Here is a 27,193-nt window from a genome sequence, read left to right as displayed (position 1 = left end):
CAAAGTAAATGGAGAAGTCTTTTTATCTTTAAAAGGTTATCTGGCTAAGCAGTTTTAATATTTTTCCTACATAAGAATGTAGTATATTTTATGGGATATGTAGTTTACTAATGTATTTTATTCAAGTCATCTACAACCACCTTTACCTCTTTTAAGTTCCTTCTGAAATACTTCAACAATAATTCACATTCTATTTTTGGTATTTTTCTTTATATGGACTTCCATGGAGTTAAGCTAATGGTCTTTTGACTATTTTTGAATACCACAATCTGGTGGGGATCATTTGCATATGAGATATTTTTAGAGAATAGTTTGAACCATAAATTTTAAAACTCCAGTTCTATTAAGCTGAGATTTTGATAACTCAAAATGAAGGAAATGTGAATCCCTGAAGACACCTACAAAATAGTAAAATAGCAGATAAACCAATCTGCTATTTAAAGGATGTAACAACCACATCCAATACCAAGTTCAATACTAGTAATAAAAGCTAACATGTAACAAATACTTTCTGTGTGCCAGACATGGTGCATACATTATCATATTTAATCCTCACAACAGGATGAAGAACATATTGTAATTTTTCTTCAGTTTACAGATGAGAAAAATGAAGTCTATATAATTTAAATATGTTGGTCAGTGTAGTAGTTTGCTAGGGCTGCCCTAACAAAGTAACACAAACTGAGTGGCTTAAACAATAGAAATTAGGCCAGGCGTGGTGGCTCACGCCTGTAATCCCACACTTCAGGAGACTGAGGCGGGCAGATCACTTGAGGTCAGGAGTTCGAGGCCAGCCTGACCAACATGATGAAACCCCGTCTCTACTAAAAATACAAAAATTATCTGGGCATGGTGGCACGCACCTATAATTCCAGCTATTCGGGAGGCTGAGGCAGAAGAATCACTTGAACTCAGGAGGTGAAGGTTGCAGTGAGCCAAAATTGCACCATTGCACTCCAGCCTGGGTGACAGAATAAGACTCAGTCTCAAAAAAAGGAAGCAAGGAAGGAAGGAAGGAAGGAAGGAAGGAAGGAAGGAAGGAAGGAAGGAAGGAAAGGAACTTTCTCATATTCTAGAGTCTAGAAGTCCAAAATCAAGCTGTCAGCAGGGTTTGTTCCTTATAAGGACCATGAAGGAAGGATTTGCTCCAGGCCTCATTCCTTGACTTATAGACGGTTGTTTGTCTTCTCCATGTCTTCACATCATCTTCCTTCTTAAGTGTGCATGTTCAAAGTTCCTCTTCTTTTTTTTTATTTTGTTTGGGTTTTTAAAATTATTATTATTATTATTATTATTATTATTATTATTATTATTATTATTTTATTATTATTATTATTATTATTATTATTATTATTATTATTATTATTTTAGAGATGGGGTCTTGCTCTGTTGCCCAGGCTGGAGTGCAATGGCAAATGTCAAAAATGTTGCATGAAATAGGACAAAGATAATTTTGAATTCATAGTTGAGCTTTCATGAAAGGAAAAGATAGTTTCAGAGACCAAAAGCAAAGAAAGAACTAAAAACTAGAGAGGATGTTACAGCAGCCCTGGGAGAGTGGAAAGGATGGGCGCTGATCTCCAACACCTAGGGATTTGGATTTTACTGCTCATGGGAAAAGACCTCAGGCCACATGAGATGGGAAATTAGAAACAAGATCCCCAAATAGGCCTAGATGAAAGGATAAACGAAAAAAATTAAAAATCCAACCAGTAATGGAAGGAAATTATAATAAAGAAGCTTGAATGGCATAACCTGGATCGGGTGTGAAAAAAATATTTTACCTGTGCTTGAGATGATGTGATTACTACGCATTGCATGCCTGTATCAAAATATCTCACATAACCCATAAAAATTAATTTTGAAAATATTTTAACTCAATTTTGCTATGGGCTCCTTCTTATGCGGGTTTGGGGTTTAGATTTATATAACCCAAATGATCTAGGAGCCCCTAAACCAAGTTATTAATTTTTAAAAAAGGTTTCCAGCTAACGATGAAGCAAATTCAAAACTTCTCTGAGAGGACATGCCCTCAATCCAGATTACATAGGATTCCCACAGATAAAGCCTTGCCGAAAATAAATGCATAATTCAAAATTACCAAACACATGGAAAATCAATCAACATACACAACAGAAGCAGTATTAGGCCCTCAGAGTCTTTAGATAATAGAGCTAACAGATGGAGACCATAATACATGTTCTAAGTAAAGACCTAAAAGACAAACTTTAAATATGAAAAAAGCCCAAGATACTATGTGAAAAGAACAGACTTGAAAACAAAACAATTAGAATTTTTACAAATCAAAAGTCTAGCGTGCTCATTAAAAGTTCAATTGGTTATATATTTTTGTATTTATTTATTTTAGAGGCAGGGTCAAACTCTGTTGCCCAACTTAGAGAATCATAGCTCACTGCAGACTTGAACTCCTGGGCTCAAGCAATCCTCCTGCCTCAGCCTCCTGAGTAGCTAGGACTACAGGCACATACCATCACACCTGGCTAATTTTTATAAATTAAATTAAAACCGCAATTACTTTTGCACCCACCTAATTTTTTGTTGTTGTTGTTGTTTTTTGTTGTTGTTTTTTTTAAGAAATGATGTTTCACCATGCTGCCTAGGCTGGTCTCAAACTCCTGTCCTCAAGCTATCCTCCCATCTCAGTCTCCCAAAGCACTGGGATTACAGCTGTGAGCCACTGCACCTGGCTCTCAATAGATAGTTTACAAAGCAGTTAATATGAATATGAAGGGAAAATTAATGAACTGGGAAACCGACCTGAGGGAGTACCCTGAAGATAGCACACAGAAACAAAGCAAAACAAAGGCCTAATGTATTTATTTATATTCCCGAAAAAGAAAAAAGAAATGGCAGGGGAAATACTCAAAATGAGAAAGACTAATAACGTCAATGAAAGACATAAACCCTCTGGTTCAGGAAAGAGAAATCCTGAGTATAGTAAATACAAAGAAATCCACAGTTAGAACGATTTTGGTGAAACCACAGAACCCGAAGATACTGCGAAGACCTTGGATGAAGCCACAGAGAAAAGAGAAGTAAGCAGATAATGAGGTAGAGTTTTGGGTGCAAAATGTTTATTAGGGATCAACTCCCAGGAGAGGGAAAGGGTGGAAGGAGGACTGAGCAGGGGGAGAAATCCCACTGTGATGTGGCCTGACAAGACCTCAGCCAACCCAGCAGGGAGCTCAGAGGAAAGAGGAACCTTTCAGAGTGTCCTGCACTGGGCTGAAACGGGTGGCCACGTCTATCCCTGCCATGCTCAGTTGCAGAAGGCAGGTATTCCATAGAACGTGATTTCAGGGGAAGCAGCTCTCTGTAGCTGAGACAGACCTGAAAAGAGCTGACAGGTAGAGGCTGTGTGATGGTCACAGTCCTCCCCATCTGGACAGGAAGTGCCTCTTGGAAGAGGGATCTGGGAGGCACATCTCTGCATCTAACATAGGAGTAATCTACATGGAATGACAATTCAACTGACAGATTTTTTAGTAGCAGCAAGAAAACAAAACAAAATAAAACAAAAGATAATGGGATAATATCCTCAAAGAACTGAAAAAAAAAAACAAAAAACAAAAAACAAAAGCTGGCAGCCTGGATTTCAAATCCAGCCAACTTACCATTCAACAGTGAGGGTGAAATAAAGCCACAAGAACAAAGACTACAAGTGTTTACTACTAATTGACCCTCACCAACAAAACTACTAAAAAATGTGTTTCAGGAAGAAGGAAAATGAACCAAAAAGGAAGGGCCGAAATGTAAGGAGTGATAAGCAAAGAAATATATAACCATATGTCCAAATTTCACTATATAAAATAGTGTTTTGAAGATGATTAATCTGTAGTGCATAAAAACAAGATAGAACTAAAACTCTGGAAAATAGTAGTGTGTATGAAAAAGAGTGTCGTCAGAGTTAAAGCATTCAAAAACTCATATATTTGATAGGAGAAGGGTAAAGTTGTTTAACTTTAGATTTAAGTCAATTATGCTGTTAACACTTAAAGGATCACCCCAGAAGGATAGAAATAGAGTGTTCAATTTCCAAACCAGTAGGAAGTTAAGGTTAAAATGTAAAAGAAAACTCAAGCGAGCTATTAAAATGCAGGAGCAGAGGAAAAAATAGAAATAGAAAAGTCCAGGTAGACAGATAGCACAAAATAAGATAGAAATAAATTCAGTACATCAGTAATTACAATAAATATAATCTAACTGTATTAATTAAAAGTCAATCTTGGCAGATCTTATATAAAAAAACAAATCAACAACAAAATTCAGATATATATTGCTTAAAGAGACATATAGCTAAAGCAAAAGGATGCAAAGAGGTTGGAAACAAAAAATGAAAAAAGATGTACCAGGTACACACTAACCAAGAACAACATAGCTATAGTGTCATCGAAAGTATTTTCAAGAATAAAGATGGTCGCTATGTTACAATAAAAAGATAAAAGGAAAACATCACCAGGAAGATTCAGCAATTCAAAATGTTATGCTTTTAATATTAGAGCATCAAATATAGAATGGGAATTTATAATCAAAGTAGAAAGTTTCAACACATCTTTCAGTAACTGATAGATCAAGAAAACACAAAATTAGTAAGAACATGGAAGATTTAAATAATAAAGTTAAGAAAATACCATTGTGGTTATGTCTTCCCTGGTCTAAAACCTTCCATGACTCCCTATGGCCTATAGCATCAAATTGAAATTCTTCTTGATCCTAAAGTTGCACCACAGTTGGCCCCATCCTGACCATTGGCCAAGCCTATTTCTTACCTGTCCCCAATACAAATCATCTATTCTAGGCAAATCAAATTGCTAGTCAACCAGAAAGAAGCAGCTTTATGATGTAGTGTTTATGTGCATGGACTCTGAGATTGGACTGCAAAGGTTCAAATCCTGATTCTACAAACTATTAACTACATAGTAGCTTAATCTTTATGACCCTCAGTCTTCTCATCTATAAGATGAGGATATTGATAACATCTACCTCTTAGGCCTATTGTGAGGATTTATAAAGGCAATCAGTGCCTGACATATTATACTTGCCATAAGAACTAGCTACATGCCTTTATTCATATTGTTACCATCTACTGGAATGCTCTTTTCCTTCTCCTATCTATTAAAACTCAGGCTCCAAAGCCAACTCAGGAACTTCCTCTTTCATAAAGCCTTCACCAGTTACTCCCTCCAGCTTTCATTTATCTCTCTCTGCTACAATACAGTAGTTCTTAACCTTGTGAAAGAGGGATAGAGAGTCACAGATGCCTTTGAGAATCTGATGGGAAAAAATCTTCTATTCATAAAAATGCACACGCATACACACATTTGCATAAAACATCAAGGGATTCATGTCCCTCTGAAGCTCACCCATGGAACCCCAATTACGAACATCTGACTTCAAGTCTATGCTTCACCATCACCTACCGTGTTCTCCTGAGGCCATCTTAACAAAAGCACAGATGGCTACAGGGAGCTGGAAGAGGCACAGAGAGAAGCTGGTGAAGCTCACTTCATAAGTAAGGAAATTCACAGAGAGAGAAAGTGACTGGCCAAAGCCATATACAACTATGGAGTGACAGAGATGCAGCTGGAGGCTATCTCCTGACTACCCCTGCAGAGTTCTTTGCAAAAGTCTGCTTTATGAACTAATCTCCAACTCGCAGAACTCTAAAACTGAGAAATCATGTTAGCCCATTTTTCAGGTGGGGTGATGATCCCTTAGGGAATTTGTCTCCAGGTAATCAGGTCAAAAATCCCAAGACTCATACTCAGAATAATAATTACTAAACATACTAGTAATGTTTTGTTTTTGTTTTCTTTTTTTTTTTTTACTTTACTTCCTTGTATTAAAATTTCCTCACTAACTTTCTCTGAAGCAACATCAAACTAGGAAGCACAAACCTGTCCCAATGTTATTATTTGGGGAAGGTAATTTTGAAGCTGTCTTTAAAACTTTTCTGTAACTGTAATAATCAAAGGGCATCATCAGTTCTAGATCTTGAGCTAGAAAAGAGATCGTCAATCCACAATCTTTCCGTTCTCACATTCAACTTTATAAACATAAATATTTTATAAATATCTCCTCTATCTTCTTCTCTATGACATTTTTCCAGAACAAGTAACAAACAATAAAATGGACTATACGCTGCCCATTCTCTCTTTAAAGGCAAGCAAAGAAAAAAGAAAAGAATTACAAATAAGCTATAAAACACAATAATCAGCCTGCACATAATTAAAAACTGATTGACCTCTGTATAGTCACAGACTCCTTGTGCACACAGGAAGCTGTTTCACTAAGTGAAATCATACAATCAGCCTAGGAAATGAGATAAATGACTCAGAAAGAGGGGGAGGTTTGTAAAATGAGATATACTGGAAAAAACTTTAATCAATAACTAGGAAAGAAAGCACTTTATAAGAAAACAACATTGGAGCACCTGAAGGATGTAGGTTTGAAACAAAAGAAAAGGATCATAGAGATGAATTGTAAAGGCCACCTCTTCAAAACCCTTCATTTTCAAGACAAATAAGGGGAAGTCTAAGACCTAAACTTTGTTTTCCTTTGAAATTCACAGGCTTTCCAGGGAATAAAATCCAGGATACACCATAAGAAATCAGCTTCCTCAGCTAAAAATTCACAGTATTTTGGATAATGAGGCAAGGGAAATAAACATTAGGAAATGCCAGGAACATTATTTATACATTCTAAATAAGTCCTATTTAGGCCTGGGGGAAAGCACCTACGCTACAAGCAACTGGATCTTCTGCATCCCCAAGCGGCCCAGGGAGCTGACAAGACTGGTGCACTCTCAGAGGCTGACAAGTACACAGTGACACCTACCTGCCACTAAGAGGTTCTTTCCTTTGCTGTCTTCCTTTGGCAAATAAAAACACTTCAAAAAAGAAAAGTGTAGGCTACAGAACTGACCACATATGTGGTCAGAGTTTTGGTTTTTCTATCCATTGTTTTCACTTTTCATAGATGTGTTCTAAAAAATAATGGGTTAATAATGTTTAGAAATAATTCATGGTTAAGAAGGGCCAGGAATTCATGTTTATTAGGCATAATCACAACTTCATAACTTCCCTGTGTATTCTTAATATTGCTCTAGTGGGAAGTTTAAAAGAAAGATTTGGTTGGCAGTCACTTCATTTAGAAAGGATTGCTATTTCATACATGGTCTACGACTACAAAGGCAAATTGAAGGCTGCATGGCAACAAGGTTGCTTTCCTTAGGGGAAAGGTATTCCAGACTCAGCTGCCTCGTCTGGAGTAAATCTACTCTAAAGCAATTTACAAAAACTGTTCAGGTGTTACTGATTAATAAAAACCCAAAAGGATTTTTTACTCATTGTAACTTTAAATTCATAAATTAAAATGTAATTAAAATGATAGATTAATAAGCAGATCTAAATTTTCTGTTATTAGATTCTTTGAGTGCAAATATCCCTAAAATTCTGGAAATTCAGCTTTCCATTTTATATCAATCTTTCATCCATGTAACTGATCTCCTTATAGAAGTAAAATCTAAAGACTAATACCAATCTCATTCTTTTAGGATACAATGATGATGTTTTATGAATAAAAACTATCAGCTAGCGGTGCTTACTTATAGGCGGTAATAAGATTGTGGCAAATGCAAAAAAACTGCATCTAGCAATTTTTGGAAAATAAAAACCATTGTGTCTTTTACAGCATTGGAACTCAGAAAAACAATGACCCAAAGTAAGGTGCTTTGGTATGCTGAGTACTTTGAGCTGAAGGATACTGGAAGGACCCTAGAAACAAAGTCTCTCTCTGGTCTTCTGCCCTCCTGTTTCCTGGTCCCCCTTCTACCCCAAGGCAGGCCATAGAAATCAGAATTCCTCTTCCCCACAGTGGGTCATAGAAACTAAACATATTTCTCTCAACTTCCATTGCCTTTCTGCATATGAGCTGGCCATAATGAAATTCTCTAGTCTACCTTGTCTGATAGTAGATCATAAAACCCTTATTCCAGAAGGGGTCCTGCTCTATACCCAGGAGGAAGGAATGCCACACAGAGAGGCCAAGAAGAATCCAAATAGACAGGCCTTGCTGGGTTGCTCCCCTTCAGTCTATTACATTAGATTATTTCCTTTTTGTCTAATCCCATTTGTACATGGTTATCTACTCTTCATTGAATCTAAGCATAAAAATGGAGAGTTTTCCCTTGGGTCTTTGAGTCTTCATTGTGAAGGCTTCCGTGTCACGCACAATTCTGACTGAATAAATCTGCCATGCTTTTGTCTGTTAACCTGTCTTTCATTATAGGAGTGTCGACCATGACAACCCCCCTCCTTTTTCTCTCTTTCTTTCTTTCTTTCTTTCTTCTTTCTTTCTCTCTCTTTCTGTCTCTCTCTCTCTCTCTCTCTCTTTCTTCCTTTCTTTCTTTCAATGCTCCGTTGGCCCGGCTGGAGTGCAGTGGCCCAATCTCGGCTCACTGCAACCTCCCAGGTTCAAGCGATTCTCCTGCCTCAGTTTCCTAAGTAGCTGGGATTACAGGCGCCCACCACCACAACTGGCTAATTTTTGTATTTTTAGTAGAGTCGAGGTTTCGCCATGTTAGCCAGGCTGGTCTCAAACTCCTGATCTCAGGTGATCTGCCCACCTTGGCCTCCCAAAGTGCTGGGATTACAGGCATGAGCCACCACTCCCGGCAGCCATGACCCTTTTGAGGGCTGAGGAAAGGTGTCACAGCATTTTCACCCTGCAACAGAGACCAAAACAACTTAAATCAGTTCCAAAAGTCTACCATCAATTTTACTATCCTAAAATCCAAAGTTCTTTAAGGTGAATGTACAATGTTTGGTCATTTTTCTATCTGCTTCTACATTAACTATACAAAATGCTATATCTTCTTTGTTCCTCTTTAAAATAAAATAATAAACTTTTAGTACAGGTTTCTCACTAAGACTGAAATACATAAATACAAATTTTGTCTATGATTAAGAAATGTTTTTCCTTTAAGTACTTCCAAATTAAAATTACAAATCAGTAAAAATGAGCCATGTGAAAATAATGTAAGCATTTCAAAGGCCCTTTTCTCCTACTTTATCAAATTACTGGCACATTGAATTTCCTAGACAAAAATACTTTTATAAACTATGTTCACAGCAAGATTAAAGAATGGTTGAATCATCCTTAATAATTTCTGCTACCAAAAAGAGGCAACTGAAAAAAGAGACATTTAGAAAGTAAATCCAAGTTAATGTGGCATCAAAGAATGAAAAATAAATTTCTTGCAAAAATGTTTTACTGACCAAAGTAGTTATGTTTTGAGGGAACATGAAAGGTATTGCTTTCATGGCTTTAACCTTCTTATTCCTGTTTTGGGAAAAACTCTCCCATCCGGGTTCACTTTACAATAATTGCTGCTTTTTCTGCCCTGCACCTCACCTCACTTTTCCCTTTCTTGAGGAATGTTCTTAAGGCTCTAGAGAGAGCTAAGATAGAAAATAAGAGTGGGAAAGAAATACTTGGAAAACAAGCATAAGGAGGACTACCATGACATGTGACTAAAAAATCATTGCTTGGGGCCAGATCATGAACATCCAAGACCAAGAATAGTCATTATTTCATTAAGGAGAAAGGAGAGTCTTTGAGAAGAGTGATTTGGCCAGATGCACAAAAGGCAAAGCTTCAGGACTGCCCTGAAAAAAGTATGGAAGCAGGAAATGTTGGGATTCTCCTAGGATGGTTCCCAGGATACCAGTCAGGGCAGCAAACAGGCAGTGGTCAAGCTGGGTAATTTAAGAAAGATAAACAAAGAATACTTGCAGAGATGTGGGCAGTTTAAGGAAACTGACAAATAACGGTAGTGCTGCATTAGCAGAGAACTATAATCACCCCTAGGCCTGCAGCAACCAAGGGAGCAGCTAGACGAGCAGGAGGAGGATGGCTGCGTGGACAGGGCTACCTGATGGGAGCTGTGGCCTTTTGATGGACTTCTGATGGCAAGCTGCATACATGCCTTCACTCTCTTCACGCCTTCTGATCTTCTGTCACTGCCCCTGCTGGCCAAACCCAGTCGGAAGCCAGGGACAGAGTGGGGAAAGAATATGGAGAAGCAGATGAAAGAGACCCAGTCTAGGAAAATAGTGGCAAGGTCATGGCAGTGGGAATGGAAAAGGTACAACATAGAGATAAGCCAAACAAGACTTTTACACTGATTGGATTTGGAGATAGGAAGAGAAAAGTCAAGGATGATGTCATAGTTTCAAGCCCAAGCTCTAGACTAGAATGATGATAACATCAACTCAATGCCGGCATAGTGCCTCAAGCATCAAAGGCCTTCTATAAACATTTCCTGGGAGAAAAAGAGGGGATGGATGGATGGATGGATGGATGGATGGATGGATGGATGGATGGATGATGGATGGATGGATGGATGGATGGATGGATGGATGGATGGATGGATGAAGGAGAAGCAAATCTGGGAGATGATGATGTGTTATGTCATTTTAGCCATATTGAGTTTAGAATATGGCGGAAAAGCCCAGTAGGTGGTTGAAGATTTAATCCTAGAGCTCTGAAAAAGAAAGAAAGAAAAATGTACCTGTAAGAACCAGCTGCACAAAAGTGGTAGCTGGCACCATGCAAGTGGATGACATGTCATAGGGAGCACATAGAGAGAAAAAGTGGGATCTGATGACCAAACTTAGGATCTCTCTGTATTTATGGGATATAAGGAGGAAGGGAAACCAACAAAGGAAAAAGACAATATATACCACCATTTGCTGTACTATTAATATATATTCATATATATTTATACATCTCTGGTGGGCCTCCTTTTTCTTTTTTTAATGAAGGAGGCTTTTATTTATTTATTTCAGAATCAGGGTCTCGCTCTGTTGCCCAGGCTGGAGTGCAGTGGCACCATCACAGCTCAGTGTAACTTCAAACTCCTGGGCTCAAGGGAGTCTTCCTCAGCCTCCTGAGTAGCTGGGACTACAAACGCATGCCACTACAGCCAGCTAATTTTTTTATTTTTTGTAGAGACAGGGTCTCACCATCTTATTCACGCTGGTCTCAAACTCCTGGTCTCAAGGGATCTTCCCGCCTTGGCCTCCCAATGTTCTGAGATTACAGGTGTGAGCCACCACGCCTGGCCAGGGCCTGCTTTTTCTGGACACTGTATAGTCTTGCCGAAAATAAGAATGATACAAATGCAACCTGGAGACCACAACTTACCCACTTACCTCAGTAAGATTTTTTTTAAGCTCGAAACCCCAATCTTACTGTTTTTGCTCACCTTGAATCTAACACAATCAATAGTAATAACCTTTAATTAGATAACCCTATAATGTTTATGCTTTTAAACAATCATTTATTGAATGCCTAATATGTGCCCAGCACTATGTGGAAGTAAAAATCAGTCTCTAGTCTTCAAGGAAATTAAAATCAATTTAGACTATAAAAAACCACTGAATATGGCTGGGCACTTTGAAAGACCAAGGTAGGTGGATCACTTGAGCTCAGGAGTTTGAGACCAGCCTGGGTTACATGGCAAAACCTGGCTCTACAAAAAATACACACACACACATGCACACAAACAGCCAGGTGTAGTGGCACGTGCCTGTAGTCCCAGCTACTTAGGGGCTGAGGCAGGAGGTCCACTTGAACCCAGAAGGTTGAGGCTGCAGTGAGCCGAGATTGTGCCACTGCACTCCGGCCTGGGTGACAAAGTGAGACCCCATCTAAAAAAAAAAAACACTGAACATAAAACAGAGTTCAATTAAGAGCTGACCTGTATGATCCAGATCATACCATTTAACACTTGTCAATCTCTGCTCTTTTTTTCCCAATTCAGAAGATTGACAGAGAAGCTAACTCCCACATAACTGGTACTTCCTATTAAAGGTCCAATGACGTTACATTATATAGTCAATTTCTTTTTACCTTTCTTCCCCAGTGTTCCACAAAGTCTCAGTTATCTTGGCACCTAGTGTCTGGCACAAGGTAGCCATTCAATTAAATGTTTGTCAAGTGAATGAATGAATGAGAAACCAAGCCAAACCCATAGCAGTCGTATCAATACACTCAACTCTCTCCTATGGCAAATCCCAAAGGTTTAAGGCTCAAGGCAGTTAGCTAATATGGTCTTTGACCTAGCCTTGGCTACATGGGATGACTGACATTAAAGCCTTAATGCTGAATGTTAAAGTAGGGGGAAAAAAAAACAGCAAATTCTAAAATGCTTCTGGATACGAGAAAGGCTAGTACAATGCTGAAACTAAACTGAGTCTATTTGCTAATTGCTATTAAGTTAATTTCATTGGTTAATTCTCCAGCATAACCCCCTCTAGGATAAACCTGGCCCCCAGTGAAAGGAAGATAAATCCTGTAAACCACGCAATCAACAGTGCCTCTGATACTCAAATGTACATCCTAGTCACCTACAGATCTTATTAAAATAAAGGTTCTGATAAATTACATCTAGAGTGAGGCCTGACATTCTGCATTTCCAACAAGCTCCCAGGGGATATTATGCTGCTGGTATGCAGACCACACTTAAATGAGTATCAAGAGCTTGGATGACATTGCAGAGAATAGATCTACAGACTTAAAACCAGAGTTAAGAGATCTCGTTCCTATATTTCCTAGCTGCATAACTTTAGATAAGCCATTTCCCCTCTCTGAGCCCTCCTTGTTTCATCTGTGAAAATATAGTTAATACAATAATTAATAACATAGTTAATACGAATAGCTAACACATACTGAGTTCTTACCATGTAGCAGGAACTAATGTTTTATGTTTGTCAATTTATAAATAAGGCTTAGGTCAAACATCCTCTCCAAGTAGTGGTGACCTGATAACCTGATTGTAGGCCGTTTGACTCATACTTAACACCACGTAGCACTGCCTCTTCAGCTTAGCTCCCAGAGCCTATGAAAATGAAATAATAATCGGTATTTAGCTAATTTGTACTGAGTACTCATATGCTCCAGGCCCTCGTTTAACCCTCCCTTGGAAGATATTAACTCATTTATCTTATTACCACCCTAGGAAGTATTATTATCATTATCTCACAGGCCTTAAAATGGCCTCAACAAGTAAAATTGCTGAAGGACCAACAGTGGCACAGTCAGGATTGGAACCCAGGCAGTGTAACCGCAGAGCGTGGAGTAGTTTCAGCATTGTACTAGATTAATTGAACTAGACTAGGTTCTGTAACTGCAGAATCCCGGAGCTCCAAGTCAGCTAGCTCACTAGGGTCGGTGCACACCCGCGCCCACTCGGGGCGGCTTCATTGCCAGAGCCACTGACTCCCAAAACAAAACGAATCTTCTACAATTAGCTCTATGAGTATCTTTGGGATGTTATCTTTCTCGGGCCACAACTAGGAACCCTGAAAGCCGATTATGACTCCAGTGAAACAATTTGGTCCTAAGAAGGGTGACCGTCTAAACATCTTCACAACGGATTTACACTGAAATTGCATCACGCACTTGATTGGAACCCCACACCACAGGCAGTCCCAGGAATTTGCACCCGCCCCGGTCCCGGACCGCGCCCCTGGACAAACCCTCCGGTCCGCCCCTCCGGATTGCGCCCCAAGACAGTCCCCGGACCACCATCCTAAGACCACTCCCTGAACTGCCCCCGCAGGACCGCCCCCTAGATCGCCCCTCAGGACCGCCCTCTCTACACCGCCTGCGAGACTGTCCCCGGACCGCCCCCTGGACCGCCCCCTAGGCCGCCCCCCGAGCAGTCCCTGGACCGCCCTCTAAACCGCCTCCCGCCCCGCTGCATCCTGGGAATCGTAGTCCCAATCCTGCTCTGGAACTAGTAGTGCGGAGTGCTCGCGCCAGCTCCGCCTCTATCTGGCGGCAGCCTAAATGTCCCGCTTCTAATCCCATCATCTCTCCATACCGCCCTCTGCCGGCCTTTCCTCTGGTCGCCCGGGTTGCGAGCCGCTTCCGGGCGCTCCGGAAGCGAACCTTTCTTTTCCGGATTCGGCATCCCGGCATCTGCACGTGGTTATGTTGCCGGAGTTTGGGCCGCCACTGTAGGAAAAGTAACTTCAGCTGCAGCCCCAAAGCGAGTGAGCCGAGCCGGAGCCATGGAGGGCCAGAGTGTGGAGGAGCTGCTCGCAAAGGCAGAGCAAGATGAGGCAGAGAAGTTGCAACGCATCACGGTGCACAAGGAGCTGGAGCTGGAGTTTGACCTGGGCAACCTGCTGGCGTCGGACCGGAACCCCCCGACCCGGCTGCGGTGCGCCGGACCCACGCAGGAGGCCGAGCTGCAGGCCCTGGCGCGGGACAACACGCAACTGCTCATCAACCAGCTGTGGCAGCTGCCCACGGAGCGCGTGGAAGAGGCGATAGTGGCGCGGCTGCCGGAGCCCACCACACGCCTGCCGCGAGAGAAGCCTCTGCCCCGACCGCGGCCACTTACACGCTGGCAGCAGTTCGCGCGCCTCAAGGGCATCCGTCCCAAGAAGAAGACCAACCTGGTGTGGGACGAGGTGAGTGGCCAGTGGCGGCGGCGCTGGGGCTACCAGCGCGCCCGGGACGACACCAAAGAATGGCTGATTGAGGTGCCCGGCAATGCCGACCCCTTGGAGGACCAGTTCGCCAAGCGGATTCAGGCCAAGAAGGAACGGGTGGCCAAGAACGAGCTGAACCGGCTGCGTAACCTGGCCCGCGCGCACAAGATGCAGCTGCCCAGCGCGGCCGGCTTGCACCCTACCGGACACCAGAGTAAGGAGGAGCTGGGCCGCGCCATGCAGGTGGCCAAGGTCTCCACCGCCACTGTGGGGCGCTTTCAAGAGCGCCTCCCCAAGGAGAAGGCGCCGCGAGGCTCCGGCAAGAAAAGGAAGTTTCAACCCCTTTTCGGGGACTTTGCAGCCGAGAAAAAGAACCAGTTGGAGCTGCTTCGTGTCATGAACAGCAAGAAGCCTCAGCTGGATGTGACGAGGGCCACCAATAAGCAAATGAGGGAGGAGGACCAGGAGGAGGCCGCCAAGAGGAGGAAAATGAGCCAGAAGGGCAAGAGAAAGGGAGGCCGGCAGGGGCCTGGGGGCAAGAGGAAAGGAGGCCCGCCCAGCCAGGGAGGGAAGAGGAAAGGGGGCTTGGGAGGCAAGATGAATTCCGGGCTGCCTGGCTTGGGTGGCAAGAGAAAAGGAGGACAGCGCCCAGGAGGAAAGAGGAGGAAGTAATAGTTTCTAACCGTCGGACCCGTCTGTAAACCAAGGACTATAATAAATACTAAATGTTAAGTTCTGGGTAATTGTACGGGGACTCAGAAGGACCTGGCCGCTGCCTTCATTGAGTTTAAAGGGACAGGATTGCCCTTCCCTCAAGAGAGTATGTAAGTGTTGGACGGCACAAATTAATGTTTTTCCCACAACTGAGACTTTGGAGATTAAGAATTTATTTGAGGATTTAAGAATTAGGGAAATAATTTGGTGGAAACCCGGGAATGAGTTCTATTCTTAAACAGCCTTTTTTTTTTTTCTTTTTAACTTTGGATATACGGTGAGGTAGAGTTGGCCATATTTCAGAGACTTAGATTGACGTATATGTTTCTGCATTATTTTTACAACAAGCTTGTGTATCAGAGCGGGAGCGGGGGCGGGGAGGAAAAGAAAACAGTTTCAGAATTGGATAGGCAAGTGACTGCTTTAAAGATTAAGTAATAAAGTTGTCTTATCTAGTGTGACTTTTAACTTTCTGACTACTGGGTAGAAATGTACTTGAAGCCAGTTACCTGGATACCTGGTACAGATTATTTTCGTTTACTTTCTGAAAAACACAAAGCAGGCCGTGCGCAGTGACTCACTCCTGTAGAGTCCCAGTACTTTGGGAGGCCGAGGCGGGCAGATCGCCTGAGGTCAGGAGTTCGCGACCGGCCTGGCCAACACAGTGAAAGCCCATCTTTACTAAAAATAAAAAAATTAGCCAGACATGGTGGCTGGTATCTGTAGTCCCAGCTACTTGGGAGGCTGAGGCAGGAGTATCGTTTGAACCTGGAGGCGGAGGTTGCAGTGAGCCCAGATCACGCCACTGCACTCCACTCCAGCCTGGGCAACAGAGGGAGGGTCTGTCTCAAAAAAAAAAAAAAAAACGGCAGTTCAATTATAATGGTTTCAGTGACACCACTTTTAAACTTATACTTCTTTTGGTATCAAATATAATATTCGAAGTAGTAAAACCGATGTCTGTTTTTTAAAAAGGTTTTATGACTTTCAACACTGAACACATGGATTTCCTGTAAATGATCAATTTGGGCTTTATTGACTAATGGTAATAATCCTCATTAATCCAGAAAACACTTAAATCTTTCTCTACGTTTATATCCCCAGTTGTTTGTGTGTGTGTGTTTGTTTTTAAGTTTGACGTCAGGTATAGTTTTGTTTGGGGAAGAAAGAAACAGACCCATTAATTAATTAGGACATTATTATCTTTTTTTTTTTTTAAGTTAGGAGTAGATGTGCAGGATGTGCACGTTTGTTACATAGGTAAACGTGTGCTATGGTGGCTTGCTGCACCTATCAACCCATCACCTAAGTATTAAGCCCCCTGCCCCCTTCTGTCCCCTGCCCCCAGGCCCCAATGTGTGTTGTTCCCCTCCCTGTGTACATGTGTTCTCATAGAACATTATTATCTTTTGATTCATTTGTCAAGTTGGCCTGAGCTGGTTTGATTAGGAGGTGAAATGTTTATATAGCTGTCCTTGGTCTTCCTGTCCATCAGTCTCTTCCAGTTTGATCTCAGTAAATTCATTTCTGTAAAACTTAATATCTCCTGTAAAGGATTCAGATTTCATAATAACAGATTACTAAAAATGCAAATGTTTAGTTGTTACTGTCTTTGGATACTTTCTGATAAAGTTGAGCTTTGTCGTTAATCAACTTTTCCACTGGGACATGGCAGATATGGCACTGCCAAGCCCTCCCGGAGCATAATCTAATCATGGTAAGTTTTAACTTGATGAAACCATTTTGCTTTCACAAAAGCAAAGCCATTCACACAGTATTTAACAAAAACCCTCGGGCTCTGCTAGGTTCTTGTTTACTGTTAAAACAGTTTAAAGGCAGGGTCTTGATCACTTAAAATACTCTTAGAAGGGAAAGTAACATTTTAAAGGATTCACAGTGGAAAAAGAATATCCCTGTTCCTCTTCCTTCCCCCAAGTCCTCAACACGTGAAAAATAGAGTTGATAAGTAAAGAGATTTAAGGCAGGACCCGAGGCCTACGGAGCAATTACCTTCTACGGCAATTTCAAGGGTGGATGGTGCGAGTGCCGCTGGGGCAGCTGGGGTTCTGGTTCTTACTCGGTGGGAAGATGGCCCTGAGCCCGACTGGGCTGGGGCTTAGACAGGTGACCCCGCGGAGCGGGTGGGCAGGCGCGGCCGAGGGGCGGGAGGCGGGCGTCCTCCGTGATTGGCCGGCAGAGGGGGCGGTGTAGGGACCCGAGGAGGGAAGAGGACTCCAAGCGCCATGGCCGCAGCCGCCCGGGCCCGGGTCGCGTACTTGCTGAGGCAACTGCAGCGCGCAGCGTGAGTGCGGGGCCGGCGGGCGGGCAGGGGACCGCAGGATGCTCACGCAGCCCCCTGGGTGTGACCCGCTCGCATCCTGCGCAGTCTTCTCCGCTTACTTTCAAGAATTCGGGGAATTTGGATACCGCCCTGAGCTCCCACCGCGCGCCAGGCGGAACAGCGAGGTCACGGAGTGCGCGATGCAGCCTTGCAGGGCGCAGTGAGGCAGCCTTTACTCTGCTTGTCTACCGTTAAGGAAACAGGCCCAGAGAGGACCTGGTCCCACATCGTAGCAGGCAGTGGAGAGCCTGGCACGGTGGCCAAGACAAATTCGTGTATGCAATCGACACATACTTACTGGGCATATATCATGTGCCAAAAACTATTCTAGGTTCTGGGGATACAAAGATGAAAGGCTCTGGAGCAGGTCGAGGTCTAGTGGGGAATGGGATGAGGGGACGAGGCTAAAACCGGCTATAGCAGACTGGGTGTAGAAGGGAAGGATGGATGTGACAAGTCGCAGAGTCACACTCCCTGGCATGTACAGGGAGTCAGGATATTCGATGTCATGACACGCCTGACTCCCAGCAGAAATGCGAGGTACATCCTGGTCACCTGATAAATACTTGCTGACTGTGCAAGTGCACAAGTCTGCCTGGGAAACATGGAAAAGTTTGAGCTCACAGGTGGAGATCAGTAGGAGGAAAGGCGAGGGACTGGAGAGGAATGTCAGGCAGAGAGAAGAGCAACACCAGCGATGGAGATGCAGTCCCAGGACACAAAAGACAAGTAGACCTACCTTTATAGGAGGAGGTAAAGATGGAGAAGGCGGCTGATAAAAGACCATGAATAAGAATATAGCTAATACCATGAGCCCGGCAGTGTCTTACACACTTTGAATGGACTATCAGTATAATAGTGACTCTAATCCTTTCCCTGACCCTATGACACACGGTACTGTCATCCTCATAGATACGGAAATAAAGGCATGGAGAAGAATGTGTCCAGTGTCACACAGCTAAGCAAATGGCACAGTCATAATTTGAACCCAGATACTCTGGCTTCACAGTCCTTGTTCTTGGGCCTATACTAAGGAATTTGAATTGTGTGCTGTAGATAATGGAAAGCCATTGAATAATATTTCTCACCATGAAACGCTGATACCTTAAAATGTCCCATGACAAAAGAATTCCATGGCCAAATAAGTTTGAGAAGCTCCTTACTGCTGTATTGCCCTCTTGCAGAATCAAAATATACGTTAGACATGCAGGGCTCCGAGAAGCTACAAAAAAAACTAAAGCTGTGCTCAAAATTTTGGTTCTAAACCTATGTCATCACAGAACTCTTTGTCACACAACACCATTCATATCCCGTGGAATCAGTGTCACACACACAATATGTTTTTGGAATGGTTGCATGAGAAGGGAGTATGGCATAATCAGAACTGTGTTAGCGCATTCTGGTAGAAATGTGGAGTGAAGAGGAAGGACTAGAGGTCATTATCCTGCTCCAGCCTAAAGATAATGGCTTCATGCACAGAGAGGCAGTTCCTTGGGTAGATAGAAATGTTGAGAGGTTGGTTAGAATCCACAGGATTTTGTATCTGAATAGTGAAGAGCTGAGATTTCTGGCTTGGGCATCAGGTAAACAGTGGGCTCATTTACCAAGGCAGGGATTGTAGGAGAGTTAGTGTTAGGAGGAAAATGGCAGCTTCAGTCTAGGGCATTTTGAGTTGAGCATGCTTCTGGTACATTCAGATGGAGACCCCAGTAGGTGATTGAATGTATTGTTCTGGGGCTCAAGAGTGAGTTGGGAACACATCCATCCATGTGTATGGAGGACAGTTGAAGCCTTAACAAAACTCTAACCTAGAAGGAAACAGCTGAGAGTGAATTCCTGGGGAGCAGCACTGCCACAGCAGGAGTAGAAAGATGGTGCTTTCTTCTGCACATGCTTATTTTTCTAATAGGGTAAACATTTTAAAAGTAGGAGATTTCCGATGAAAATCTTGGAAAATTGGAAAATGGCATCATTGGGCCCATGTTTCATCTGGGAAAAGTGGGCTACGGCACGGGGTGGTGTGTGGCCACCTCTATTGAACAGAGCATGCACTCTGGGCTTCTGCCCGACACATTCCATAGAGCAGCTGCGCTGACAACTGAATGGAGGGGAAAGAACCAGCACTGAAGGAGACGGAGGCAAGGCATGGCCTGGCGAGAGAGGTTGTGGGAAAGCCCTGGAGGGCAAGAGTCACATTCTCTCTCCAGATGTGCAGCCCTGCACAGGGTGGCGGGTGCCCCATGGTCCCAGCTACTCAGGAGGCTGAGGCAGGAGAATCACTTGAACCTGGGAGGCGTAGTTTGCAGTGAGCAGAGATCAGGCCGCTTCACTCCAGCCTGGGCTACAGAGCAAGACTGTGTCTCAAAAAAAAAAAAAAAAAAAAGATGTGCAATGCAGCCCTGCTTTGACTGTGTTCTCTCTGGGGTACAGCAGGAAACAAAACAACCTAACCATGCCATGCATGGGGCACAGGGGACAGATGACAAACTAGTTAGTAAAATTGAGAATACATTAGCTGTTGACAGTTATTAAAGAGAACATAAAGGAGGCTGGGACACTGAAGGAAGGGATGCAATTTTTGAGGTGTTCAGAGCAGCCCTCACTATGTTAGTTTCCTACAGCTGTTGTAACAAACTACCATGAACCTGGTGGCTTAACACACATTTATCTTCTTAACAGTTCCAGAAGTCAGAAGTCTGAAATTAGTTTTACTAGGCTGAAGCCAAGGTGTGTGCAGGGCCACGCTCCCTCTTGAGTAAGGTCCAGAGGTGCTGCGGAATCCACTTACTTGCTTTTTTCCAGCTTCTAGAGCTGTACCTTCTGTTCCTTAGCTTGTGGCCCCTTCCTCCGTCTTCACAGCTGGCACCCATCTTGCTTCAGTGCTCACATTTCTGTCTTCTGGGTCAAATCTCCCTCTGCCTCCCTTTTATAAGGGTATGAGTGATTGAATTTAGGGCCCACACAGATCATCAAGGATAATCTCATCTCAAGATTTTTTTTTTTTTTTTTTTTTTTTTTGAGACAGGGTCTTGCTGTTACTTAGGCTGGAGTGCAGTGATGTGATCACGGCTCACTGCAATCTCAAATTTCTGGCCTCCTCAAAGATCCTCCCACCTTAGTGTCCCAAGTAGCTGGAACTACAGTGCACACCATCATGCGCAGCTGACTTTATTTTTTGTAGAGATGGAGTCTCACTACGTTGCCCCGGCTGTTCTTGAATTCCTGGCCTCAAGCAGTCCTCCCACCTTGGCCTCCCAAAGTGCTAGGATTATAGGTATGCGCCACAACACCTGGCAAGATTCTTTTTTTTTTTTGTGATGGAGTCTCACTCTGTCACCCAGGCTGGAGTACAGTGGTGTGATCTCGGCTCACTGCAAACTCCACCTCCTAGGTTTGAGCGATTCTCCTGCCTCAGCCTGCTGAGTAGCTGGGATTACAGGCACACACCACCACACCTGGCTAATTTTTGTATTTTTAGTAGAGACAGGGTTTTGCCATGTTAGCCAGGCTGGTCTTGAACTCCTGACCTCAGGTGATCCACCCGCCTCAGCCTCCCAAAGTGCTGGGATTACAGGTGTGAATCACTGCGCCCAACCGGGATTCTTAATCATATCTGCAAAGTTCCTCTTACTATATAGGGTAACATTCACAGATTCCCAGGATTAGAACCTTATCTTCAGGAGTGATTACTCAGCTGACCACACTCACTGAGAAGGTAATGGTTGCAGAAAGACCAGTGGATGCAGAGAGCAAACCCTGTGGCCTTCAGGGAAGGTATGCAGAGGTGAAGCATACCTGGGTATGGAGCAGAGCGAATAAGGGGGAGATGGGAATGTGGGACCAACGGTGACCCCAAGATTTTCTGGCATGAACAACTGGAAGGATGAAATTGCCAATAGATGGGGATGAGGAAGGCTGTGGGAAGAGCAGGCTTGAGAGAACACCAGGAGCTCAGTCTTCCATAGGGAAAATGTTGACGCTTCATAGACAACCAAGCAGAGATGCCAAGTGGGCAGGTGAACCTGGAGTTTTGGAGAGATGCCCAAGCCAGAAAGATAAATGTGGAAGTCATCAGCATCAAAGGTATTTGAGACCATGAGACCAGGGGAGGTCACTAAGGGACTGAGTGTGGAAAGAAAAGAAAAAGTTCCAGGACTGACCCCTGAGCCCTCCAGGGTTAGGAGTCAAAATCACGAAAAGAAATGAAGCCAAGAGCAGCCAATGCGGTGAGAAGAAAACTGAGTGGTGCCCTGGAAGCCAGGGAAGAACATGTTTCCAGGAAGGAGGGAGTGAACAGGAGGATGCCGCTGACACGTCGGGTACCGTGAAGACAGAACTGAACTCAGCAGGGTAGTTAGCTAGGTGGAGGGCATTAGTGAGCTGGGAAGCTGGTCAGTTGAGTCGGGGTAAAAGCTGATGGCAGGAGGCTCCAGAGGGAATGGGAGAAGATAAATCGGAAGAATGGGTATAGCCCGCTGAAGGGAAGGAGAGAGGTAGAAGTGGGAATGGGAGAGGAAAGAGGAACAAGACGTTTCTGGTTTTGTTATGTAAGATGGAGGAAATGCGCTTATGAATAAGCTAAAAAAATGCTGATTGATGATGGATAACGTCTAACAGGGAGGGGGATTTTGATGATTTCGGGGAGAGAAGGGAGAGCTGCTGGCAGTCCTTGAGTAGATGAGAGGGGCTGCGATTTAGGGAATGGGAGACAGATTGGCTTTTGCTGAGAGTGTGGCTAAGAGGTAATCAGTGATATCAGGAGGGAAGTCAGAATAATGGGGCCAGAGCCAGGAGGGCAGGTAGATGAGGTCCTGCTCTCCCCAAGCCTCACTCTGCTTCTCTGAAGGAGTCCAAAGAAGCCCATCAGTGCCTTCAGGCCATCCTAAGAAGGTGGGAACCCACAGCCTGCCCCCCCGGCCCCCACTCCAGTTCGGGCCCTCTGTCTTGGCATGCCAGGAAAAGAGAGGAGAGGGTCAGGGGAATGAAAATGTCTACATTCACTTATTCATTCATTTACTCGCTCATTTAATCAGTACAAAAGGCTTACTTTGTGCCTGGCACTCACTTGGCGCTAGCCACAGGGGATAAAGTTGTGGGAAACAGGAGATCCTGCCTGGGCGTCACTAAATTCACAATCCACAGGCAGATAGAAGCAGAAAAACAGCACAGTGTGGTACATTTTAACGCAAAGGGAGGCTCCAGAAAGAGTGTCTCTCGCAGCCTGGGGCCTCAGGGAAGGCTGCCCAGGGGAACTGACAGGAAAGAACAAAAGTTATCCAGAAGAGGGAAGGAAAGTATGTTGCAGGCAGAGGAAATAATAAGGGCAAAGTTCTGGAGGAGAGAGAGAGACTGTGGCTCATTCAAGGAAAAGAAATAAGTTAATTTTTCCAGGAGCCCAAACCCAGAGATGGAGTGAGTTGAGGGGCCAGTCAGGCAGGGGCAGGCCTGAACTTTATGTGAGAGCCATGGGGAGCCATTGAAGCAGCTTTCAACAAGGGAGTGACATCATTGGAAATATGCCTTGACTACAGTGTGGGGAATAGAGGTGGCAGAGGTGGAGCCACGAGAAGCCAGTTGGGAATTTGGTAGTCATCCACATGAGAGGTGATACTGGAACCAGAGAGTAGCAGGGTCCCAGTAAAACTGGGTGGGCTTGGGTGGAGACATGTTTGAGGCCTTGGTGCATAATGAGCTCTAAAGGGTGAGGGAGGAGGAAGGGTCAGAATGGCTGAAGGCAGCCCAGGACAGAAAAGAACATTTAAGGAGTGGGCAGAGTGGAAAAGGAGCCAGTAAAAGAACAATTAGAGGAAGCCCAGGCGAGTAGGGCTCCTGGAAGGCAGGAAAAAGTTCCACCAAAAAGGTGTGGCCACGCGTTTCATGCTGCTAGAGTGAGGTGCTCGGAGGTCTGAGAAGTGAGGACACAGCCGGACAGCTGGACTTGCAGACACAGCAGCCTGATTTCAGGGGCCAAAGAATGTGTCCGAGACCTAGAAACGAAGCCAGCAAATGTAGGTCGGGAGGAGAGAGAGGGAGAGTGAGCCCGCCAGAGGGGGTAGGAGGTGGAAAAGTTTCAGGCGCAAAACTCTTCAATAGGCTGAAAAAGAGAGTGAGGGGGAGGACTAGGAAATACAGGACAGGTAGAGGTCCCGAGAAAGCAAGAGGGGACAGGATACAAACCACAAGTAAGAAGTAGAAATAATGAATTGAGATAGCCTCAGAGCTTGGGGAAGAAAAAAAAGTGGGGGGTGGGGGTGTAGGGAGGAAGGGTGGGGGTGTAGGGAGGAAGCAAGGGCTCCCAGGAGCGTTGACGTTGGAAAGCTTTGAGTTTGGATTTTTTTTTCCTTCCCTCTGCCTCAGTTTTCTTGTCCTTGGAGGGCGTAAAGCAGGGAAAGTCCTCCAACCAAAGCCCACCCGTGAAAGGACAAGCCTGGCCTGGCCCGCGTCCTCTCCCCCGGCGCGCGCGTCGGGAACCGCTAGATGGCAGCCGCGACTCGCGCCACCTCTCACTCGCCCCCGAGTCTGCTTTGACTTCACAGTTCGAATTTTTGAGATCTGGACGGCCACTGAGATCAACCCTTTTCCTTCCTCCCCAACCTTCCCCCTCGGGTGTTTTAATTCCAGATTCGAATTTTTGGCGGGGAGGAGGAAGTGATGCACTCAAGTATCTACCGAGACCCAACCACTGGCCCAGGTCTTCTGGGCAACCCAACAAAACATAAAACCGTCTTCCCAGCCTCGATCAGAGAGCGAGCAGGAGAAACAGAAGCCAGAGGAGGGAAAGGGACTGTCCAAGAAATAAGAGACGACCAGGACAGGAAGGGAGACCACAGCCAGGGGAGGGAGGGTTTCCAAAAAGGAGGACGTGGGAAATCTGTAGAGAAGTCGACCAAGAAGTGAGATGCGGTGGCGGCCTCGGAGCGCGGCATGCGCCGGGGGTGGGCGCTGCTGGGGCCGCTGGGGAGCGGCGCGGCGGGGACAGAGGAGAGCTCCGAGCCCGGGGCTGCAACTGGGCAGAGAAAGATGGGGACCAGGGAGGTCTTTGGGTCCAGGAAGGTTTCCTGGAGGCTCGGGTCTGGAGCCTGCTTGAAGAAAAATTAGACACCTTGAAGGCACTGGGAAATATACAAGGCAAGTTCCCAGCATAGGGTAGGAAGTAAGAAGAGGCGCACAGGTAGAGTTAACCTTGGGCCGATTTGGTCAATGCTCCTAACCCAGTAAGAGCTGGGGCTTCATGGAGACCAGGGACCCCCATCTTAAACTTGCATGTACCCCCAGAGCGTTTATCTCAGCTGCCCGCAGGCATTTGATAGGAATTGCTAGAGTAAATGAATTCGTGAAAGAATGATGCTACAGCGCTGGGAAGACGCTGAGTCAACTTTCTGTCCATCGTGATTTCTGGGTCTATATATATTTTTTCTATTGTACAGTGTCTGCCAAGAACTACCAATTTGATAGCATCTTAGCACTAGACTGCAATGTGAGTTAGCTTAAGGCTTTTCATTTTTTGGTCTCTATTTTCACCTTAGGTTTTTTTTTGCTGTCGTTTTTATTTTCCCTAGGTGCCAGTGCCCGACTCATTCTCATACTTACTCCCAAGGTAATACTTCTGCATTTTTAAACTAGCCACAATTTTGATTTCTGCATTTGGCATTATAGTACATTTGAGTAGTGTATGTAAAGAAAACCAAGGCATGTGAGAGCAAGGTCCATGAAAACAGTTACCATTTCACCGTGAAATTGATAACATGTAACTCTACACAAAGTTAGCTGAATGTATACCACTAATCACGTGTTTGTCTCAAATATCTATTTAATGCTACTTATAATGCTTTTCTCTTTTAATTACTTGCCAAGTCTAAAAATGCACAGATGGGATTTTAAGAATGTCTGAGTTCGTCAAACAGAATTAATCAAGATGAAGTCTTCGGAAGGTTCTAAGACATCTCTAAAAACTGGAGGCTAAAGAACAAGAACAAGGTGGTTCCTAGAAAGAAAAACAAAACTTATTTGTATCAATCTTTAAAATAATATTGTATTTAAAAGAATATTATATTTCCTAATACTTAAAAATAATAACAAAGTTTCAGTTACCACAACATCTTAGTCATTACCAAACACCAAACACTGTGGTCCCCAGAGCAGCAGGAAACTCAACATAGTTTCAGCGTGTCCTAAGAATGTCACATGGAGGCGGGGCGCGGTGGCTCACGCTTGTAATCCCAGCACTTTGGGAGGCCGAGGCGGGCGGATCACGAGGTCAGGAGATCGAGACCACGGTGAAACCCCGTCTCTACTAAAAATACAAAAAATTAGCCGGGCGTGGTGGCGGGCGCCTGTAGTCCCAGCTACTCGGAGAGGCTGAGGCAGGAGAATGGCGTGAACCCGGGAGGCGGAGGTTGCAGTGAGCCGAGATCGCGCCACTGCACTCCAGCCTGGGTGACAGAGTGAGACTCCGTCTCAAAAAAAAAAAAAAAAAAAAAAAGAATGTCACATGGATTACTGACACAACCACTGATTTTGTCTCTTCTAAGGTCAGATCTAAACATTAAGGCAAGAGTTGGAAAGGAAAGAGGCTGACCATCCAGGATCCTAAGCAGACACCCACAGAGAAGCCCGTTGGGGAGTTAGAACAGAGAGAGTAACTCACCAAGGGCTTTCTCTTGCCCAAGGAGTGACTCACCCTTCAGGACAAGCCAAGGGACCTCCCTGTCCATCATTAACTGCCATCTATGAGGCAGAAACATGTCCAACCTTTAAGGCCCTTCTGAACAAATACAGAATTTTGTCTTCAGCTGATTTTCTCGAATTCTTAGTTGGCTTCAACAATTAGTTAATTTCCTATTTGAGGTAATAAAATTAATAATTTACAGAAAGATATTCTCATTGTTTTCTAGGATCATATTTATGTCTTTAAAATTGAGTAACAGAAATAACAGATTTTTATATACAGAGAGAGAGACAGGGTCACCTTCTGTCACCCAGGCTGGAGTACAGCGGTACAGTCGTAGCTCACTGTACCCTCAAACTCCTGGGCTATCCTATCACCTCAGCCTCCCATGATGTTGGGATTATAGGTTTGAGCCCCTGCACCCGGACAGATTATTTTTTTTAAGCCTAGAGGAATCCAGTAAATTTGAGTTTTGGTTAAGGGTGCCTTTGTACTCAGGGAGCTGAAGGTAGATTGTTGTCTAGTTCTGATCTATTTTCCTTAAAAAAGAAAAAGCATAGTGAAAATTGTTCTGTAGACTTTATCTTATGACTGACCAGTATTGGTGTAAATAAGTAGATAAAAACAAGGATAAAAATCTTTAATTAGGTCCCTTTCATTGTTCCAATATGACAGAAAATCATTTTTACCATAATTAAAACCTAATCTTTTGCAAGGAAATAGCACCTTATAAAAATGTTTATTAGGCCGGGCACGGTGGCTCACACCTGTAATCCTAGGACTTTGGGAGGCCAGGGTGGGTGCATCACGAGGTCAGCATGGTGAAACCACGTCTCTACTAAAAATACAAAAATTAGCCAGGCATGGTGGTGCGCGCCTGTAGTCTCAGCTGCTAGGAAGGCTGAGGCAGAAGAATCCCTTGAACCTGGGAGGCAGAGGTTG

General features: G+C 44.0%; 2 protein-coding genes and 1 long non-coding RNA gene across 6 annotated transcripts in view; 2 read left to right on the top strand and 1 right to left on the bottom strand.

Moving 5' to 3' along the window:
* The window catches only part of LOC131384279 (uncharacterized), a 28,889-nt gene extending 17,714 nt beyond the window's left edge, over window positions 1–11,175 (bottom strand). The window contains exons 1-2 of the long non-coding RNA XR_009214959.1: window positions 11,049–11,175; window positions 8,648–8,746 (exon numbers count right to left, since the gene is read on the bottom strand). This is a non-coding gene — a long non-coding RNA (uncharacterized LOC131384279). The remainder of the gene's footprint in view (window positions 1–8,647; window positions 8,747–11,048) is intronic.
* A 2,809-nt stretch (window positions 11,176–13,984) lies between these two features.
* RRS1 (ribosome biogenesis regulator 1 homolog) lies at window positions 13,985–16,755 on the top strand. The gene has a single exon (XM_032759650.2). It carries the CDS (start codon window positions 14,103–14,105, stop codon window positions 15,198–15,200), a length of 1,098 nt encoding a protein of 365 aa, XP_032615541.1. The 5' UTR covers window positions 13,985–14,102; the 3' UTR covers window positions 15,201–16,755.
* Window positions 16,756–17,461: 706 nt separating this feature from the next.
* The window catches only part of ADHFE1 (alcohol dehydrogenase iron containing 1), a 36,745-nt gene continuing 27,013 nt past the window's right edge, over window positions 17,462–27,193 (top strand). For 2 of the 4 annotated variants that reach the window (XR_004370926.2, XM_032759646.2), the window contains exons 1-2: window positions 17,462–17,544; window positions 25,143–25,180. Coding sequence is in view for 1 of the 4 variants with exons in the window: in XM_032759646.2 (XP_032615537.1) it covers window positions 17,486–17,544; window positions 25,143–25,180 (97 nt within the window). In the remaining 3 variants the exon portion in view is untranslated. Of the gene's footprint in view, window positions 17,545–25,142; window positions 25,181–25,437; window positions 25,561–27,193 lie in introns of all 4 variants that reach the window. The other 2 variants (XM_032759649.2, XM_032759648.2) reach the window with 2 other exon arrangements.

Source organism: Hylobates moloch, unplaced genomic scaffold (assembly GCF_009828535.3).
Source record: "Hylobates moloch isolate HMO894 unplaced genomic scaffold, HMol_V3 SCAFFOLD_9, whole genome shotgun sequence".
Taxonomy (NCBI): Eukaryota; Metazoa; Chordata; class Mammalia; order Primates; family Hylobatidae; genus Hylobates; species Hylobates moloch.
Note: the sequence above shows the minus strand (reverse complement) of the source record. Positions and strands in the feature narration are given on the sequence as shown.

Excerpts from the sequence above, each read along its gene's own strand:
- RRS1 (XM_032759650.2), top strand. The coding sequence starts at position 14,103 with ATGGAGGGCCAGAGTGTGGAGGAGCTGCTCGCAAAGGCAGAGCAAGAT.